General features: G+C 50.5%; 1 protein-coding gene across 10 annotated transcripts in view; it reads left to right on the forward strand.

The window, feature by feature from the left end:
* Positions 1-20,935, forward strand: part of EXD3 (exonuclease 3'-5' domain containing 3) — a 616,706-nt gene that overhangs the window by 537,497 nt on the left and 58,274 nt on the right. For 7 of the 10 annotated variants that reach the window (XM_073314578.1, XM_073314573.1, XM_073314577.1 and 4 more), the window contains one exon: positions 13,149-13,242. The exons of 2 other annotated variants lie outside the window; for them this stretch is intronic. In XM_073314578.1, coding sequence (XP_073170679.1) covers positions 13,149-13,242 — 94 coding nt within the window. Of the gene's footprint in view, positions 1-13,148; positions 13,243-19,915; positions 20,068-20,935 lie in introns of those variants that run through there. One more of the 10 variants, XM_073314581.1, reaches the window with a different exon arrangement.

A 20,935-nucleotide genomic window follows, 5' to 3' on the forward strand; every position in this document is an offset into this window, starting at 1 on the left:
AACTCACAGTCCATATAATGGCTTAAACAGGCAGCATGAGGTTCACATTGTTCCATTTAACTACAGAAATAATGAAACAACCTCTGCTGTCATGGGGCCAAAGAGAGGTGGATTTTCTTTTGGACATTATTACAGCTCCTAAATTATTGTGTTCAAAGCCTAAATCATCATAGAATCATAGAATATCAGGGTTGGAAGGGACTTCAGGAGATCATTTAATTCGACTCCCTGCTCAAAGCAGGACCAATCCCCTGATTTAGTACTAGGTTGATGACTTCATACTAGGTTGATGGGTCTCCTAGGACGACTAAGGGTGGGCAGATAAAGGGCTCAGCAAAAATGGTTTAGTTAAAATATGAACCACCAGAACCTTCACCTAAATATGAACCAACCAACCCCCAGAACTTCAGCCAAGCTCACCCTGGGAGCTTTGTAGAATTCCAGAAAGTTTGGTTGTTAAAGTTGTGTCTTTTAAGTTTTTCATTAAGCTTCTCAGCTTCCTGGGTTGGAGCTGGGATGGAAGCCCAAATAGAGGAGCTGTTCCCCCTGTGAGTCTGAGAGGAGCTGGAGAGGTCACTGAAACTGTCAGGATTCCAGCTCAGAGCATCCAAAGCTTGGCGCCCTTTGAGGTTTCCTCTGTCACTGGTTCAGCATTTAGCTCTGGGAAGGGAAGAATGTCATCTGTAGTTTGCATCACCTTCCCTATCTGAAATAACCTGCGTGTCAATTCCCCACCCAAGTGGGAGAGAGAAGGTAGGTATCATTCTGCACAAACAGGATCCAGAAGAGCCAGTATCAAACCAGCTCCCCAGTTGGTCCTGCCATTCCAGAGGCATTCTCACCTGCATTCTCCTCCCTGTCCAATATACACAGAGAAAATCTGACCATCAGGGGTGTTTCCCCTGGCTCCGTTTGGCTCATTAATTCCTTTGAACTGTGTCATATTCAGTATGCACTAAACAGGGCAGTCCCAGGATTCAGCTCTGTCTGAGTCTGCTCAGATTTCTGAAGATATCTAGTTTGCAGTGGGCATGCTTGCAACTTGATCCCTGTCCTTACAGATTTCAGGGAGCTCACAGCAGTGGCTCTGGACAGAGATCTTAAAGAACCTCTGACATGCCCCAGCCAGCCTAGGCAAAGACACTAACCCTGTGACATGGCCAGATCCTCACTGAGTCTGTAAGATAGCTGGGTAGAAACAGCCGCTCCTCCTGCATGACTCACTCCGTGGTGTCACAATCCAGCGTTGGTGACATCACATTCACCAGCACCTCAGTGTCGTAAACACTGAGTTGTGACATCACGGAGCAAGCCGGTCAGGAGAAGCAGGTTTTGTTGAAAAAGGGAGAGTTTCTACAGGAGGAGGCTGAAAGGCTGTGGTGAGGCAGAGGGGAAGCTGTAAGTCAGGGTGGGAGTATGGAAGGCTTTAGGGGGCAGGAGAGAACTAGCCATTGCCCCATTAGGGACATGTTTCCCAGCCTGCTCCACTCCACTCCCCTCCCATCTCTCCTTCCCATTAAATGCACCCCAATCTGAGGGTTCTGTTGCAAGAATACTCCCACACCCCTAATCCTAGAAAATAGCACAGCTGTTCAGGACCAGGATGGGGAACAGGGCTGTAGCTAATAGAAACAGCAGGGAAACTTAGGGGGCAAAGCATAGGTTTATAGCCATAGCACGTCCCCATCCACTAGGCCAGGGGTCAACAACCTTTCAGAAGTGGGGTGCCGAGTCTTCATTTATTCACTCTAATTTAAGGTTTTGCGTGCCAGTCGTACATTTTAACTTTTTTAGAAGGTCTCTTTCTATAAGTATTTAATATATAACTAAACTATTGTTGTATGTAAAGTAAATAAGGTTTTTTAAATGTTTAAGAAGCTTCATTTAAAATTAAAGTAAAATGCAGAGCCCCCCGGAGCGGTGGCCAAGACCTGGGCAGTGTGAGTGCTGCTGAAAATCGGCTTGCATGCCACCTTTGGAACACATGCCATAGGTTGCCTACCCCTGCACTAGTCCATAACCCTGACAAAGAATCACCATTCCAGGCTGCTGGCCATTCAGGAAAGCCTGCTGGCTCATGGGTTGGCCACACCACTCCCTGGGGCTCAGGAAGGACGTGGCTTTCAGGACTGTCCCCTGTGTTCTCTAGGGCTCAATAATGCATTTCTTTATGCATCTTCTTGTCTAAAGTGATTTCCCTACAATCTCACTCTCTCCCCTCTTAGCAGGAGGCTGTCACAGATGACAAGGCACTCTCCTTGGGTTACTTGTCCTGCACCTCTGTGCATGGAGAAGTTGCTGCTGGGCAGCTGTATGCCATTTATCTGCATCCCCCAGTCAAACAGCTTGGAAATCAGAGCCAGTCGTGCCAGCAGGGCCTTTGTCTGAGCTGCTTCTGAGAGTCTTTGCTCCAAGGGAAGTAGCAGTTCAGGGGCCGTCCGGTAGCGAAGAGCACAAACCCCGCCCCAGGTAGCTCTGCTGCGGAAGAGGCTCCGCACGTGCCTTGCCCAGCAGTCTCCGGGCAGAATGCTTCAGTCCAGCCTTGGCCATGCTGGGGGGGTCATTTGGCTGAAGCCTTTGCACTCACCTGGTTATTATTGTACTCAGCGCTCACGTCCCCCGCCAGCCACCGAGCTCAGAGCACCATACAAAGATGGGGCGTTTTATCTCCATTTAAACTGAGGCATGGCAGGGCCATGAGGCTTGCTGATGGCCAGACAGTGAGTCAGTGGCAGCTAGGAGTCCTAACCCTCAAGCCCTCCCTTCTAACCACTGAGTCTTTAAACACCTTTGGCTCTAGCTGTCAGTCACCCCTATTTTTCCTCTTTCCAATGAGCTGGGAAATTATTCATTCCCCCAAATCACCCTCCAAGCCAGGAAACTCGGCTTTCCTGGCTTCTGACCTAGCCCTTGTCAGACAGACGGGCCATGTGTGAGATGCCTGATTCCTGTGCCCGATGGGGCTAGCGCCGTGCACTTTTTGTGCCTAGCAGTTGGCAGCTGGAAGCAGGCTGCCGTGGGAACATACACCTGCCACAGCTCCCGAGGTCTGGGATTGCCTCAGCAGGGGCGCAGCCAAGATCCATTTCACAGGGGGCAGAACGAAGCTAGCCTGGGATTTGCCAGTGACTAAGCGTGAGCTGGCAAGGGCTGCCCTAGCGTGAGAAAGGGAGGGCTCCTCCTCTGCTGTGTGCTCACCTGGAATAAAGGCTCTGCGGCAACCTGCATTTCTCTGCCAGCCCTCTCTCTCTCAGCACTTCTCTGCCCTGCTCACGTGTCCCAGACCCGGTGCCCTGTGTTCCTGGAGACCTGCGGGGTTTGGGGCAGAGCTTTTCACCTCCAGGTCAGCAGCATGAAGCCAGCCCCGGCTGGCAATCGCCAAAGGGGATCCCCTGCCAGCTGCTCTCGGCCCATGGAATAACATCCCGTTAACAGCAGCTGGCAGCCATCTGAGCAGAGAGTCCCCAGAGACTGAGCCAGCCCTAGCCCTGACGCCACCCAGGACAGGGCTGGGGCGCCTGGAGAGATGATGCTCTCCTTGCTCCACAGGGGCTTGGGATTATGTGGCATGAACTTCACCTGAGATGTTGTGCATGGAGGAAGAGGAGAGGCACTGGCTGCTCTGCTCCTGCCCATTCACTGGGCGTGTGCCAGGGGTTTGGAGTCAGCAGGTCGGCTCATCGCTGCGTGCGGCTGCTGCAGGGGCAGTGCTGAGGCTCCCTGCACCCTCCTGACGCAGCTACAAGCTCTAGCAGGTGTCGTGCGCAGGGAAGCCAAGCGGCTCTCCAGGCGGAGCTGCAGCCCGTCACTGTCACGCTCAGGCAGCTCTGATTGATGTCCTCTTGCTGCTGCTCCAAAGGAGACATTGTCTCTCCCTTTGCTACCTGACGAACGGCTTGCCTGCCCCTGTTCAAATGCAACCCCTTCCCGTCCCGTTGGCTGAGGGGAGTCATGTGGCCAGGCATTGCATTCCGCCTTAGCTGTCTCAACCCCTCTGAATATTTTCCCATCGGAACTGCAAGGCTTGTGTTAGTTGTGTCATCGTCAGTAAGGGCTGAAGAATGTTCCCATGAATTTTGGCTTTAATTATATCTGCACCACCTTTTCTGGGCCCTGTTTTTTCTAACCTAGCACAACAGGTCCAGGGAAAACAGACGTATGCAAGTCAGTCCTTTTCCCATTGAGAGGCTCCTTCCTTCCCCACCAGTACCTCTGTATAACTCCCCATCAGCAGAGCTCAGCCTGAGAAGGCTGCTCTGGGACAGCATTGCTGCGGCACGCCCCGGCAGGCTCTTCTCACCCCTCTACAGGAGATGGCTGGTGCGCTTTGATCAGGGCAGCGTTCCTGACGGGAAGCTGCCCACGCCGTTCGATTGGTTCCACCATGTTTAGGGGGGATATTAAACCCATTTTCATTGAAATTTTTATGATGATTAATTGCCACTGCCACAAAGTGGTTATTTGTCTGCTGTGCCTGCCCCACTCCTTTGGGAGCTGGGGCCTGGGGATGGCTTTGTTGGTCGTGGCATTCATGGCCCAGGAGGCGGGGGTGTTGCAGGAGGGAGGGTAGCCTTATAGCAAGAGAGTGTCTAGGACAGGGGTGGGCACACTTTTTGGCCCGAGGGCCACATCAGGGTGCAAAACTGTATGGAGGGCCGGGTAGGGAAGGCTGTGCCCCCAAACAGCCTGGCCCCCACCCCCTATTCTCCCTCTCCCACTTCCCACCCCCTGACTGCCCCCCTCAGAACCCACGACCCATCCAATCCCCCCTGCTCCTTGTCCCCTGACTGCCCGCTTCCAGGACCCCCCTGCCCCAATCCTACCCCCCCCTCCCCCCCGGGATCCCACCCACTATCTAAGCCCTCTGCTCCCTGGCCCCATCCACACCTCTGCCCTGTGACAGGCCCCACGGGACTCCCACGCCCTATCCAACCCCCCCTGTTCCCCATCCCCTGACCGCACCCCCCGGAACCTCTGCCCCATCCAACCACCCCCGATCCCTGTCCCCTGACTGCCCCGCGGGACCCCCTACCCCTTATCCCACCCCAGCCCCCGCCACCCCTACTCCCTTTCTATGCCGCTCAGAGCAGCAGGAGCTCACAGCCCAGCTGCCTGGATGGAGCCAGCCACACTATCCGCACAGCGAGCTGACGCTGCAGGGGAGGGGGGACAGCCGGGGAGGGGCTGGGGGCTAGCCTCCCTGGCCAGGAGCTCAAGAGTCAGGCAAGGACGGTCCCGCGGGCCGTAGTTTGCCCACCTCTGGTCTAGGACTAGGAGATAAACCTTATTCCCCCCATAGGCCACCAGGTCACCCAGTTGATCTGTGGCCAAGCTGGGAAGAGAACCTAGTAGTCCTAGTCCTGTGCCTTGTCCACTGGAGCACTCTGCCAAACTGCAAGGAGAGATTTCATTTTGAACAGCTGGAATTATTGCTAATGTGATTTTGTGCTCTAGAGATGGCCAGTCTGTGCATATCCCCACAACAGAAACATCAGCTCCTCCTCCTACCAATGTGTCTCAGGTCTGACCATTTCTTGAGGCCAGAGGGAAGTTTTGCCTCCATGGCCCATCCAGCCCTTGGCCTCATGTTGAGACTCTTAACAATGGGGACCAGCAAGTGCTGGCATGACCCAATAGACAGTGCACTGGGCTGGAAGCCAGGAGATCTGGCCTCTTCCCAGTCCTGACCCCTTCCATCTCCTTTGTCTCTTCTTCCCACCCTCAGGTCCATGGCTACCATCACACTGCCCCCTACTCCCGCAAGACTCTCTCATTCATCTGCCAATAGCCTTTTTCTCTCCTCCTTCCTGAGCATCTTGTCTCCTGTTTTCTAGACCTACGCCAGCCTTCCCTAAGTTCTTCCCATCTGGAATAGCTTAGGGTTGCCTGTCTTATTTAAACTGTCAGCTCTTCGGGGCAGGGAACATTTCCTTATCTGTGTTTGTACAGTGCTGTGTGAACCTGCAACACTCGGCACTCCATGTTTTGGAAGAATGATACTGCTTGACGGAAAACACACCCAAAAGCCTGACTGTTTGCTCTCCCACACAGAGCTGAGAGCTGTCACCTTGTAATACCTTCTGAACAAATCAAACAAGGTGCTCTTTCCTTCTGGATGGAACTGGGAGCTGTATAGTGAGGGAGGCTGCCTTGTGTAGACTTTGGCACAATCTTTCCAAGTTGCATGTGTGACAAGGAAGGGAATGCAATAAATGCGGCCAATTCACCTTTGTCTGCTGTGTTGCAATCCAATAAAATGTATAAGGCACCTTCCATGCCAGATGTCCCAAGGCGGCTTGTGAGACATACACATTGGGTAGGTCACAGGTGCCCTGCAGAGCAGCAGCCTTTGTAGCTCTGTTCAGCATCACATGCAAATCTTGCCCAGGAGAAAATTTCTTAGCTTGTAGGGGCCAGCATCACTCAAAAGAGGCCTTACCCCAGCAGTCTCCCATGCAAGTGGAGTGTGCAAAGGCAGATGCGTACGTGAGAAGGCTGTAGAATCTCCCCACAAAGGGGTCTGCTCGCCCACTGCGGGGAGGAACCAGTGATGGGCCTAACTCCCAGTAACATTAATGGGAATTAGGAGAGGACCCGCCTCCAACCTGTGAGTGGGAGAACAGATCTCTGTTATGTGTAAACAGACCTCAGGGTCATACTCAGGAGTGTCAGAGCAATGAGAAGGATAGAGGAGAGTGAACTGGTTTGAGGGGCTCCTGAACTTCTCAGGAAAGAAGTTGCAGTAGGTCTCTGCTCTTAGAGACTCTGGAGATGATCCTGCACAGCTCAGGAGCTGAGCTTCAGACAGTAATCCCTAACTGACCTTCAGTCGACCCAGAGCTTCTGTTATCAAGAGCTTGGACATCAGCATTTCAGCTGGCCTCAGAGATGGGAAATACTGACGGGAGTCCATGTCGATTCCCAGCTGCCGTGCAGACAGAGATCATGTTCAATGAAAAGAGAAACAGTCTCTTCCCCTGTGGTCAAAAAGTGCACCAGTTTTTCTCAAACATTTTTCAGGGCATTTCAGTAAATTGGTCCCATCTCAACCTCACCTGCAAGTTGTGCAGAAGCATTTCTGAGTTTCTGTCTAAGCCCTAGCATGGTTACACCTAGAAGAGATGCAGTTAAAATGCAGGAGTGGCACACAAATGAAAAGTGAGACAATCATGAGATTTAAGGTCTGTGTTTATTCAAGACAGTTAAACCCTGAGAAGATCTGATCCGATAACCTCCTGAAGTTATAATTTAACCCTGCCTTATGTTTTGTTCCTCGGGAAATCAGAAGTGACTCCCTCGTGATTCTTCACAGTGCAGACCTGACTTCTGTGAGAATTCTGGTTCTCCCAACCAGGTTTTCCCCTGAGTTCCTGGTGTTTCAGAAGAGCGCATCTGGTGTCACTTTTTCCTTGGTTGAGTCTTTTTAAAAAAGAGAGTGAAGGAGGAATGTTTGTTTTCAGTGGGCAGACACGGTTCCTTGGAATGGGAGACTTGCAGGGATTTCTCATGTGGCCCAGAGCTGGACCTAGATTTTGCTCCTGTTGGTAATCATGAGCACGCTCAGGTCTCACGCTCCCCATGCATTCACTGGTGCCTGAGTTGGCCAACACTTCTTGAAATGTTAAGGAAGAAAAGACATAGAAATATTGATTAAGGGTAACATTTCCAAAGTGCCTGTGGCCCACATTGGCCCCGTGAAATCCGTAGGCATTAGGAGCATAAATACCTTTGAGGATTTGGGTCTAAGTGACCTAGGAGCTGAAGCACCATTTTCAAAAGTGCCATGGGCATTTGGAGCCTAAGTCCCATTGAAAATCTGTGGGGTTTAGGTCACATTTGAAAATGGGGCTTAGGCTCCTCATTCATCATGTAGGTGAATTTGAAAATGTTTCCTTAAATTTTTTGCAAAGCTCTTTTGCCCTTTTCCATCTGGCTGCATCGGCACCACTCCCTCCCTGCGCTGTGTATTTCCCAGACTCTGGCAGGAGCTCTGTGTCACGTCTGACCATTTGTGTTCCTGCCGCTGGGGGGAGTCACTTGGGCACCACCCACTGAACCAGATTCATTCCATGAAAGTGTCAAAAAAAAAACAACAAACCAACCCCAAAAGCAACAAGCCTGTGCAGGTTTTCAGGGAAATGAATGCTTGGGAAAGGATCGAAAGCTGCTTGCTCTGCAGCATCTGAGAACTGGAAGAATTGGGAAGCCTCATGTTTTAATACAGAGCATATAACAAGAAATGAGGAATCAGATTGCAGGGTCCCTCTTCCCATGTGTGCAGACAACTTGCAAATCATGTGGTATCAAAAAGTGATCCTGGCATTGTTGATTTAGAACCGTACTTAGGAGGGGAGTAGGCCACTGACTCTGTCCGCCTGTCTGTCATCACCATGTTTCTCTTTCACTCTCTCAGTAATGAAGTACTGTATATAGGCTCTGAATACTTAGTGACACTACCCTACAGAGGTCTCTTTTCTCCCCTACACTCTTGGAATCAGGGGCCATTACTTAGATTTCCTTCTTTCACTTCTTCTATCTCCTTTCTCCATCCTTATTGCCAAGCCAGCCCTGGCTGTTGGGATCAGGCAGTGTGAAAAAGGAGGTCTTACGCTGAGTGTAAGTGGAGTCTGCCTTGAGTCCGATCTGATTTCCATTGGTGTGAAGCTCCACAGGTGAGGGCCTTTCCCTGAGAACGTCCTGCCCCACAAAACCTAGCATCTGCAGAGCCCCCTGGAGGGCAGTTGGGTCACAGATGGAGGAGCAGTCTCTGAGGTGCTGTCACTAGGGATGTAAAGTTTCAGAAAAATTTGAAGGCATGGGGGAAAAATGTGTGTTTCTGGGGGTTTTCAAACCTCCCCCAAAATTCTGGGAAAAGTTGAAATATCTGCAGTAGTTACTTGCTTATCAAAACTAAACTTTCTTTACTTCTAATACTGTACTTTTCTAAAGTATCTTCATTTTCAATACTTACTAGTATTAGAAAGCATTAGAAGGGCAGCAGTAACATTGCTTTAAACATTACTCTGAAAGTTCTTTCACTGTTCATTCTGAGAGAAAATATTGTATATAACAGCTTCTTTTACGTTTGTCCCAAAATTTCCAGTTCTTTCATACCAGGTGTCAGAAAAAAACAGGGAAAAAATGTCCTCCTCCCCCCCGCCAGTTTCCATTTTTCCCTGGCCCCTCACATCTCCGGTCGTAGCTAGGCCTGAGTCTGCTGAAGGCCTTAAAGATCAGGACCAGGTCCTAGATTGTGACCAGGTGTTGAATGAGGAGCTAGAGCAGTGCCCTTGTTGCGTAGGAGACGGGATTCGGTGGGCTCTGTAAGCTGTCATTCCTCTGTGGCCTTTGCCTTCATGCCAGGCAGAGTGATTTGTTGTAGGCTGGCTTGGAGGGATTGAAGGGTGATCAGGCCCTGCCTGAGCAGAGGGCACCAGGCAGAATGGGAAGCCAACATTTCATAACACTGTTGTAATCTGAGAGTCGCAGATCAGTGCTGAGTCCAAGGCTGTCCACTATCTGGCTGGCTGGAGAGCAGAGACCTCTGATGGCTGGAGAAGTTAATCCCCCTGCAAGCTCCTCAAAGTGAGCTCCTCTTCCTGCCACATCACCTCAGCTCCCCAGGTTGTGCCTGCGCCATCCATGTGCTGCTCTGTCAGGCCCTGTGACCACTGGCTGACTGCATTGTCTGAGCCTGCTGACAAGAGAGGAAGTTGCAGGGCATTGGCAGGTTGTGTGCATTGGACTCCACACAAGGCCTCCAGGCTTGCCGGTCAGGCTGTTCTGTGATCTATCCACAAGGAGTCAGCGAACCCAGACTGGGGCTACACTGTTCCCTTCCCACAGCTCTGGGTTCAGTGGATAATACCCTGGGTAGCTTTGCAAACCAAGGCCATTATCATGGTCTCTAGAGTCACCACCACCATAGGGAGAGGTTCGGGGAGCCCCCAGCAGGCTCCAGGGCACAGAGGTGAGGTTCCCACACACTTTTTGAGCTACTAGCTGGTGCAGAAAGGGCTTGAGGCCCTGGGGCCATCCTTACTCAGCCACACCCCCTTTGGGGCATCTGACTTCCCCAGTGCACTCTCTTGGGGTGAAATCCAGGACCTATTGAAGTCAGTGGGAGCTTTGCCACGGACCAGGTGTGCCAGGGAGCCCCTGCTTCCTCTCTCCCCCACCCAAGGAGAATCCCAGAATCTGGCCCTAAAATTATAATCAAATCAGCTTTCCTACTGAAGGGCATAAGCAGGGTCTGAGGGGAGGCTTTCTTCCAGCCCTCCCTGTACAGCACAGTTCAATGGGCCAGAAACCCTGGGGATAGTCTCCTTCCTTTGCAAACTTTTTGGTCACTGCTGGATTCCAAACCAGTCTGATCTGATCCAGTCATGTGGCAAGGCCCAGGCACTGAGGAGAGGAGGGGGAAAATGGATGTTACTGCATTTAGGGCACCTTGTACTCTGCAAAACAGCCTTACAGGGCTGGAAGGAAGTGGCTGATCAGAGAACTCAAAGCATTTGCCACAGTGCATGGAAAGTGAATTCTCTGAAGAGTTCTCGTCCCCGATAGCATGGCCTCTCTGAGACTTTCCGTTTTACCCACTGTCTCAGGCTTTGCTTGAAATGCAGCTTCAGAGAGCGGAAGGCAGAGGCCTTTTACAGTCTGAGTCATTTGCAGGCTGGGGTTTATTGCCTCATTTCTTGGAGTGCCTGACTGCCAAGTTATTGTCCAGACTGGGGACAGCTCTGCCCCATCCCTGCGTGTGGTTTGAGAGGTGGGTGCCAGAGCTGTGATTGTATATTTTTTTCTAACGAATAGTTGTCCCACTTTCCTCTCTGATTCTCCCACTTGAGGAGAAGGGGAGCCATAGCCCCCAGATGTGACCTCTCTGCCGCGTCCAGCTAGTGCTCCACAAACATATCAAAAGTGCTAAAGACCTGATCCGAAGCCCACTGAAGTCAGTGAAACTCTCACTTCATACAGTAGACTTGGGATCAGACCCCAACCAGGAAACTCACTGCATTTAAAATGTATGCACCTTTGAGCAGGGGGGTAGGCTAGATGACCTCCTGAGGTCCCTTCCAACCCTGAGATTCTATGATTCTAATCACTTGTCTTGGCTGCAGCTCTTTCAAGGGACTAGTCAACTTGGAGCCTAATCCTTTGGGATTTTTAGTGAGTTACAGGTCACTTTGGGAATCACACCTAAGTCCCCCTATAAATTTTTGTGGCATTAGTCACATTGTCCCACGTTTTAAATAGTTTGTCTCTCCCCTTTTGCTGTGTGGAAGACCTACACTAACTGCCGGTACAAGGGAGAACAGTGAAACTGATGCAACAGAGCACCGCTAAAGGCCCTGGGTGAAATCCGGGCCCCATTGAGGTCAGTGGGAGATTGAACACTGACTTCACTTGTACCAGGATTTTTACCTGCAGTCGCAACCAACTGGAAAAGAGAGAGAAATATTTTTTCCTCCAATCTCAGTGCTAGGAATCTTGGCCTAAGATTTCCAAAGTGCAGAGTGACCCGGTGTGTTCAGTTCCTGAGGCCCAACCCCAGCACACCGTGAAGGGGTCAGATTTTCACAGAGCTCAAAAAGAAGAGGAGGACTTGTGGCACCTTAGAGACTAGTAAATTTATTTGAGCATAAGCTTTCGTGAGCTACAACATCTGATGAAGTGAGCTGTAGCCCACGAAAGCTTCTGCTCAAGTAAATTTGTTAGTCTCTAAGGTGCCACAAGTCCTCCTGTTCTTTTTGCGAATACAGACTAACACGGCTGCTACTCTGAAAGCTGTCACAGAGCTCAGTGCTTTCTGAAAACCAGGCCCCTTTAAGATGTTTCAGATTGGGACCCCTAAATCACTAGTCATTTTGGAGACTGTGGGCCCATGTGTGTTACTTGTGATAAGTAAAATCTGTGCCAGAGAAGTGATTTGTAAGGCAACGGTGCCCCATTAAGAAAGCTCATTACCTCAGCAAGCTTTTCAGTTCTGTGCCTATTTATGCAAATATTGTAGGGAGAGCCAAAGAGTGAGTTTCAAAGCTGTAACTCTGGCTCATAGGGTCTTGCTGACATTTACAGACAGTCTCAGCTTCTGGTGCTTTATGGCAGCATCCAGGTCCCAGCTGAGTGAGTTATACTTCAGGGTACGAAGCAGCAGGTGTCTGTCCTCCCAGTGCTGAGCTGGGCTGGAGTTGGCTAGCCATGAAAGGTTGAAGGCATTCATTTATTTGGGGGGCAGGATGGGGATTCCTAGAGAGCACGGCTGGATTTGCCATGTTAAATTATGAGCTCTTAATGAAGAAGCCCTATCATGGGCTTTTAATGGTCATCTCGGTACACTATTCTTTATGGGAGCATTACACAATAAAGCTGGGCAGCTATTTTTTCTCTTGAGACTTTGACCCAGAGTTCAAGCTATAAACTGGGTTTGCTGTAAGTGACTAGCTGGGGCAGAGTGCCTCCCCCAGCTACCTCCCTCCAGACCCACACATATACCCCACTCTTCACTTTGAGCTGGCTGGCATCTGGGGAAGCCTGAACAGATCCCTTGAAATCCCTGAGCTGGGGCTGCACTGTCAGATGGGTCAAGAGTTCACATTCCACCTAGCCAGCTGGCTGCAGAGGCCATGACAGAATCCAAAGTGGGCACAAGGCAGCATGTTGCTGCAGGCCTGGCGCAGGGCACAGCTCATCTCTGTGCCTGACACTGGGCTGGGGATGCAGGGTCATTGGAGGAGCATGTGGCAGCCCTGTGACGCGGCAGCAGGCTGGGAGTGCCACCCCGGCTGCATAGCCAGTGTGAGCAGCCATGAGTTGGGTTGGGGTGTTGCTTTTTTCCCCCTGATCTTGTAACTCTCTTGTGGGTTTCCCTATTGCCCTCTACTACAGGAAGGAGGGTCAAAGCCTGGAACTCTGGAGATCTGTGTCCTACCCTAGTGCTGTCACAGCCTCACTCTCTGACCCCGTGCCTCAGTTTCCTCAGCTGTAACATGCTAATGATGCTGACCAACCTCAGAGGGCCATTGTGGGGCTGAATTCATTGGTTTGCAAAATGCTGTGAGATCCTTGGACAGAAGGTGCTGCAGAGCGGCAGAGGACTCCGCTACCACCCTCTTTCTAATCTTCCTCTCTCTTCCTTTTGCCAGTTGTGTAATTGCGACAAGTACTTGAAGATCTCCAAAGACCAAATGAGGCAACTGATGCAGTTCAGTGGACTCTTAACAGAAGAAGATAATGCAGGTAACAGAGTGGGCACCTACCAGGTTAATGCAGCCTGGCTAGGGGTTTGCGTTCCTGCCTGAGCCGGTGAGGGGACTGTGCTCCTGTGCTTGGAGCACCTTTGCACTCTGTTGGCAGGATTTGCAATAGCCCAGGGACCAACTCCAGATTTGTTAAATGTCTCAGCATCCTGAGGCTCTGTAGGCCAGTTCCTCAGATGGTGTAAATCAGTGTCGCTCTGTCAGCTTCAGGGCACAGCCAGACACGGGTTGGGGGAGCCCATAGCGGGGGAGTGATCAACTGCCTGAGATAGTCAGCGTGGTCATGGACGGACTTTTAACATTTCAGTCTGATTTACAGGCAAAACGGAAAAGGGAATCCATGGGATGCAGTGTGACTAGTGGATACAGCACTGGGGCACAGGATACCTGAGTTTCTGGTTTGACCTCTCCCCTCCCTGGGCAAGTCACTTCCCTGCCCCATGCCCCAGTTTCCCCATCTGTAAAATGGAGATAAGGATACCAACCTTTGGAAAGCTCTTTTAGGTCTCTGGGTAAAAAGCAACAGGTAAGAGCTACCCACCAGCTGAGAACCCAGCCCTAGTAACTGCAGGATGAGGATTGTGTTTAAAGTGGACATTTTATAACAGCTTTTTTGTGCATGTGATTTGTTGGTCGTTTGACTTCAGTACAAAAATAAGTTACAAGGATTTAGACCCACACAATAGTATTGGTGTGTGGACAGTGTTCAGGTACAGAGCTGCAATAGGTGAAGTCAGCACTGTGTTGCAATTCCTCGATCATCTCTTCTCCCCAGCAATTTCCATTCAGCTGGGTATTGTAAAGATATTAGCCGTAGCCGCTCCTAAAGCCCCTTGTTATTTGTGTAAAAAGAAAAGGAGGACTTGTGGCACCTTAGAGACTAACCAATTTATTAGAGCATAAGCTTTCGTGAGCTACAGCTCACTTCTTCAGATGCATATCGTGGAAACTGCAGCAGGCTTTATATATACACAGAGAATATGAAACAATACCTATTCCCACCCCACTGTCCTGCTGGTAATAGCTTATCTAAAGTGATTTCCAGCACAAATCCAGGTTTTCTCACCCTCCACCCTGGAAAACCTGGAGAAAACCTGGATTTGTGCTGGAAATCACTTTAGATAAGCTATTACCAGCAGGACAGTGGGGTGGGAATAGGTATTGTTTCATATTCTCTGTGTATATATAAAGCCTGCTGCAGTTTCCACGATATGCATCTGAAGAAGTGAGCTGTAGCTCACGAAAGCTTATGCTCTAATAAATTGGTTAGTCTCTAAGGTGCCACAAGTCCTCCTTTTCTTTTTGCGAATACAGACGAACACGGCTGTTACTCTGAAACCTGTTGTTATTTGTGTGGCCTTTTTAATTGAAGGACTCATTTCCGAGTCTTTTTACTGAGATTGCAGTTCCATAAAATAGAAACGTTACAGCAAGAACTACAGCTGGGCTTTCCAAAAGGAGTTAAGTATCAGAGGGGGAGCCGTGTTAGTCTGGATCTGTAAAAGCGGCAAAGAGTCCTGTGGCATCTTACAGACTAACAGACGTATTGGAGCAAAATACTTACGCTCCACTTATGCTCCAATACGTCTGTTAGTCTATAAGGTGCCACAGGACTCTTTGCCACTTTTACAGAAGGAGTTAGGGACCCATCTCAAAGCCAATGGGAGTTGGGGGGCTAGCTCCCCCTTTGGAAAAACCCAGCCCCACACAGATGATATTCTAGCCCTTTCCAGACAGGAAGCCTCTGATTCTGCAGGCTGCACCTTGTGGTGCAGCGTGTACCAGATCAGACTCAGAGTCTTTCACCCCCGCTTTGTGCTGGTGTACCTGTCTGCACAGGGTGCGGAGTGCCAGGGAATCAGGCTCAGCCAGGAAAGAGCATTTCCAGACCTGGTGTAGGTTTGCCAAGGACTTGCACCATAGACAAGACCCTTCTGAGCTTGCAAACAAAGACCCTGATCAGAAAAACTTCAGGACCTCTAAGTACAGCTATAGTAATCCAGCCACACGGATTCTTTTCCTTTGCACTATGATTTAGAAGAACTCATCCACTGGCCGTTGGGTGGAGAGGGCTGTTTGAATGCTGGGTGCAATGATTTCCCGTAGATGCATTAGTTACAGTCGAAGGACTTTCCCATCTAACTCTCTGCAAACTGTGTCAACCACAGGCTGCAAAGTGACTTCTCATTGCTAGTGTCTCTAACGCCTCAGATGCTGCCTCCACGGCTACTCTTAAACTGGGTCGAATTGCAGCTGGAGCGATTACAGTCCAGCTCGAACTGCCTTAGAGACACGGTGGGGAGGTATTCTTCATTTCCTGTCTCAGTCTGCTCTGCTGTGGTGTTGGCTGCAGCTGCTGTGCTTCAGCCCCGTTGTGGCAGCATTTCAGTGAGTGACATAGAAGCAGTTTGTGATGAGAGGCAATGAGGTCCAGTGGGCAGTGCACTAGAAGAGGAGTCTGGAGATCTGAGTTCATTGCTGGATCTGCCACTGACCTACAGCGCAGCCTTAAGCAAGTCACTTAATCTGGCCTTGCCTCAGTTTCCCTGTCTCTGTAGTGTATGGACAATGATCATTCCTTTACTTTGTGAAACACTTGGAGCTCTATAAATGCAAAGGGTTTACTATCGATTAAATGCAAGGACCTTTGGGCTGAGGGGAAGATGCAGTAGCTGTGTGGTTGTCATTCTCAGTACTCTGCCTGGCTGGGGGGAATTGTCCTGTCAGAGCTTTCCCTGCTGAGAGCTGTTCCCGTTCCACAGTAGCCCAACACTGGCCCAGCCTGTTCAGCCAGTTTCCAGAGTCCTGGATGGAAAAAGAGAAATGCTTTGGTTTATATTCAGCTGTGATAGGTGCCCCTTTCTCCTCAGAGCGTAGTACGTAGGGAGTGTGATGTGACTAGAGGGTCTCGCACGTCATTGCTTCTGCCCGCTGAGCTCAATGCACACACCTGGGGCTTACTGCATTCCCCTAGTGCCCCCCCACAAACTCCCCATGTCCTACCCTCCCCTCCCCTTTTTCAGGGACTCCCTGCAACCACTTTGTGTATCCCCTCCCTCATACCATTGTCCCACACACCTGCCACTTTCTATACCCCCCATTCGCTCTCCTCTCATGCCTGGGTGCTTCATTCCTTCCCATGCCAGAGGCTCTGTGTGTGTTCCCAGTACCAGGGGCTCTGTATGTCCCTCCCCCATGCTGTGCCCCCCCCCTTCTGTTCTTATTTTATTTTTTTCTTTCTGGGAGATCTGGTTTTCTGTTTTTTACTGCAATCAATAGGTTCTGCCCACATACAACATAGTTTAGTTATATATTAAAGACTTATAGAAAGAGACCTTCTAAAAACATTAAAATGTACGACTGGCACGTGAAACCTTAAATTAGAGTGAATAAATGAAGACTTGGCACCCCACTTCTGAAAGGCTGCTGGCCCCTGCTGTAAACCCTGAATATAATGGAAACCACTTCAAGCCAAGGGGTGAAGCAGCACCCTAGATCCAGCATCTAGAACATCCCTGAAATCAGATGCAGTGTCCAAAAGTTATTGCATTACATCCAGACAGGCAGGTAGGCAGGCAGAGAAAGGCCACTGAGCTGAGCATAGGCCCTCGCTTTGCTCAGCCAACAATCTGAATCACATGCCAGCAATTCTGGCTGAGAGATTTTAGGGGAACCTTGATTCATAGATTTTAGGACCAGAGAGGGCATGCAGCATTCGCTCTGTCACTGCAAGGTCACCTTTGCACTGGGGCAATACTCCATGGGTTGTGGTTGTAGCCAGATTATGCTGGCAGTGCAACACAAAGCAGCCACTCTGCCCTGAAGGATCCAGCCCTTTGCATCCCACAGTTACTTGAAATGAGAATAATCTCCAGTTTCTCCACAATAACCCATGCATCTCCTCCACTCTCTCCAAGCAAGGCTGGGGACTGTCTCCTCAAATGTTTTCAACTGTGGGCTTTTCAGGGTCTTTGGGAGGACAATTGTGATTGCTAGGGGACTGAACAGTGAGATAACGGAGTATGTGATGCTAAAGCAACTGTCTGTGTGAGTCACATATGGATGGAGACCATGCCCGAGGGACTGAAATGCAACTAAAGGATGCAGCTAGCACGGTTTTGGCCTTCTGCACGCAGATGGGCCTGAAGCTGCAAAGGGCCATTTGCTAAGGCCGATCAGTTTTGCGAGGGGTTCAGGCGGTGAATGACAAGAACCCCTTGGCACTTGCCATGTTGGAAACGTCTCTAGTAAGGTATTTTTCCGTGCCGTTCTGTTTGACTTGTTTCCCTTCCTTTTATGGCTGGGCTTGTATGTTATTAATGGACATTTAATTCTTGTATAATAACTCATTTGAATTTTTACCTTGGGCTTTGTACAGGTTTCCCAAGGTTTGGGCACATTTTCCAATCCAGTCTGTTTAGGGTTTATCCAGATTTGCCAGAAATTGCTCACAAGCCCAGACAGAACTGCCTCAGCTGGAATTCCCAGCATGGTGGTCCCCACCGCTTTCCCAGGGGTGGTTTATGTATCCATGACAAAGGGGGGAAAATGAGCAAGTCAGTTTTGTGTTTGTGGGTTGATGGTTCAGGCTCACTGAGCTGTGCCTTCCCTTAGCTTAGCACTGCACCCTCACCCCAGCGCTGCGAACCCCAAGAACATCGCTGAGGAGGATTCTGCTGCAAAACTGATTTTGCAAAAACAAGACTGAAATGATAAGACACCTAAAAATTACATGGGACGTAATGTGGGGTCCCTAATGGGGCCACTAGGCCCAGGCGACACATGCCCACACCTAGGTCACCACGTTTCCAGGGACACTACGGTGGAGCGCCACCCGCTGGCCAGCCTTGTTTCAGCCACAGTGTGGAATGGGAGACCGTCACATAGGTCATTTGAACCAGGCCAGGGGAGATCAAAAATATCACTTGCCTAGACTCACTGTAATGGGGGCCAGCCCTGGTGACTGATATCTTAGTAGGGCTGTGACAGGAGAAATCAGGCAATGTGAGAACCCAGACACAAGTCATGCTTGGGTACTTTAGATTAAAAATTTGAATTTTTTTGTGAAAAATTGTCACTATTTTTGCTGACTTTTGTAGACATGCCTGGCTGTGTCCCATATATGCCATGCACTCAGACACATTCATGTCTGCCTGTCTTCAATCTGGCAAGCTCTGGTAATGGCCTCCCAACAAATCAGGAGCAAACATATAAACAGCCAACCTTGTTCTGCCTCCTAGTAGCATCTTTTCATTGCCTTTGATATTCTTCTTCTTTAAAAACATGCTCTAGCTCCACCAGGGGTTATGACCTTGATACAGAATTTGATGGGAGAAATTCTAGGCCCTAAGTTATATAGTTGGTCAGACTAGATCAGGGATCATCAGCCTTTGGCACGCAGCCCGTCAGGGAAATCGGCAGGCGGGCCGCGCTGGTTTGTTTACCTGCAGCGTCTGCAGGTTCAGCTGATCGCAGCTTCCACTGTTCACCGTTCCAAGCTAATGGGGGCTGCGGGAAGCATCATGGGCCAAGGGATGTGCTGGCTGCCGCTTCCTGCAACCCCCATTGGCCTGGCACGGCGAACCACGGCCAGTGGGAGCTGCAATCAGCCGAACCTGCGGATGTTCAGGTAAACAAACCGTCCTGGCTCGCCAGCGGATTTCCCTGACGGGCCGCGTGCCAAAGGTTGATGAACCCTGGACTAGATGATCAACAGATCCCTTCTGGTTTTCAAATGTATGAGTCGGTTTTCATTACTGCACCTGTGATTTTTCTATGCTGTCTATGACTCCTTTTGCCATTCCAAGCTTGAGAATGATGGAGGATCAGATATATCAACCTAGGACATATGAGGAGGGACCAGACGGTTACCTTGGGATGTCCTGCTCCTGATTGCAATGCTGTGCACAGTGGCAGAGCCAGGCTGCTCTGGGCTGGATGTATTGCTGACGTGTTGGATGTCAAGCTTGCAGCTGTTTCATAGCATGCAGAGGGTGTGTCCTAGCTCTGAGAACAGAGAGCAAATACTTGGGCAGGTTGTTGTGTGCAGACTTTTTGTCTTAGCTGATAGCTGGTGTGCAGTGTTTCCAACTCACATTACAATCTTCATCACAAGAGGTTGCCACATTCAGGATTTGCAGTGGCTCCTATGAGATGTGTAATCAAGTGGCTTAGCTAGGGGATTGGGAATCTGGAACCAGCTTCAGATTCCAGCTCTGATGCTGGCTACCCTTAGGTAAATCACTTGATTTCTCTGTGCCTCAGTTTCCTTATCTGAAAAATGGGAATAATACTGGCCTGCCTCACAGGGGACTGGAGGTGCACTGAGCCAGGACTTGTAAAGCATGTTGAAGCTGTAATTAACCATTGGAACAACTTACCCAGAGTCATGGTGGATTCTCCATCGCTGGCAAGTTTTGTATCAAGACTGGCTGTTTTTCTAAAAGAGCTGCTCTAGTTCACAGTGAATTGTTCTGGGGATGTTCTCTGGCCTGTGCTATGCAGGGGATCAGACTAGATGAGCCCTTCTGGCCTGGGAATCTGGGAATTGCTGAGTCAATGTGACACACTAGTCTAAGCAAACTGCAGAGCACTCCTAACAACAACTTACTCTGTTGCATTTTGACTGGATCTCCACCCCCTCTTCCTCACAGCTTGCACTGAAAGCCCATAGAAGTGAAATAGATCAGACCTTTCTGAAAGACCCACCCGTGCCCCCCCAAGCTCAACCAGCTGAAATAGAACAGCCTTTGCAGCAGCAATTGGATATCTGCCTCTCACACTAGAGGGGTGCGACCCGCACCTGCTGCCCAGGGAAGAGGGCTGCCATGTGACAGATCTGACTTTACGACCATGGCCCTGCTGCGGATGGCTGTCCTCAGAGCTACCTCATCCACCCTGCAGCTGCTGCATAAGGTGCTGTCACTCTCTGATGGATGTGCCCCAGAGGGAGAAGTCAGTGCATTCTGGGGCCTCATTCTGGTGGCTGAGATTGCAGAGGGAGGAAGAGGACATGGCAGAACATGGCTCTTCTCCTCTACCAGTGATGGTGACCCCCATGGGAAGTGGAAGATCGTGGCTAAAGCTCTCAGCCCGAGGATTCACAACGGGTTCATCATCTTGGCATTCACTCCTGACAGCTTCCAATCCTGTCTAGGTCAGTAGCAAAACAATCTTGGTGACCTCGTCCTCATCTCCAGTGGGTGTTTTTCCACCTTGCCTGTATATTGTGCCATGGTTGCTTTGGCAGGGTGGGAGTCTTTGCTGAAAGTTTGTCCAGGCATGGACTAGCCGGGGGTGGCAGGGCAGGCAGAGGTGGGGAGCTGTTGCAGGGCAGCTCAGGCTGGACCAGCTGGGGGTGGCAGGGCAGGCAGAGGTGGGGAGCTGTAGCAGGGCAGCTCAGACTGGACCGGCCGGGGGTGGCAGGGCGGGCAGAGGTGGGGAGCTGTAGCAGGGCAGCTCAGGCTGGACCAGCCGGGGGTGGCAGGGCGGGCAGAGGTGGGGAGCTGTTGCAGGGCAGCTCAGGCTGGACCAGCTGGGGGTGGCAGGGCAGGCAGAGGTGGGGAGCTGTAGCAGGGCAGCTCAGGCTGGACCAGCCGGGGGTGGCAGGGCAGGCAGAGGTGGGGAGCTGTAGGTCGGGACTGGCAGGCATTGACAGAACGCAGGGCAGCTCA

This window comes from Lepidochelys kempii, chromosome 16 (genome assembly GCF_965140265.1).
Source record: "Lepidochelys kempii isolate rLepKem1 chromosome 16, rLepKem1.hap2, whole genome shotgun sequence".
Classification (NCBI taxonomy): domain Eukaryota; kingdom Metazoa; phylum Chordata; order Testudines; family Cheloniidae; genus Lepidochelys; species Lepidochelys kempii.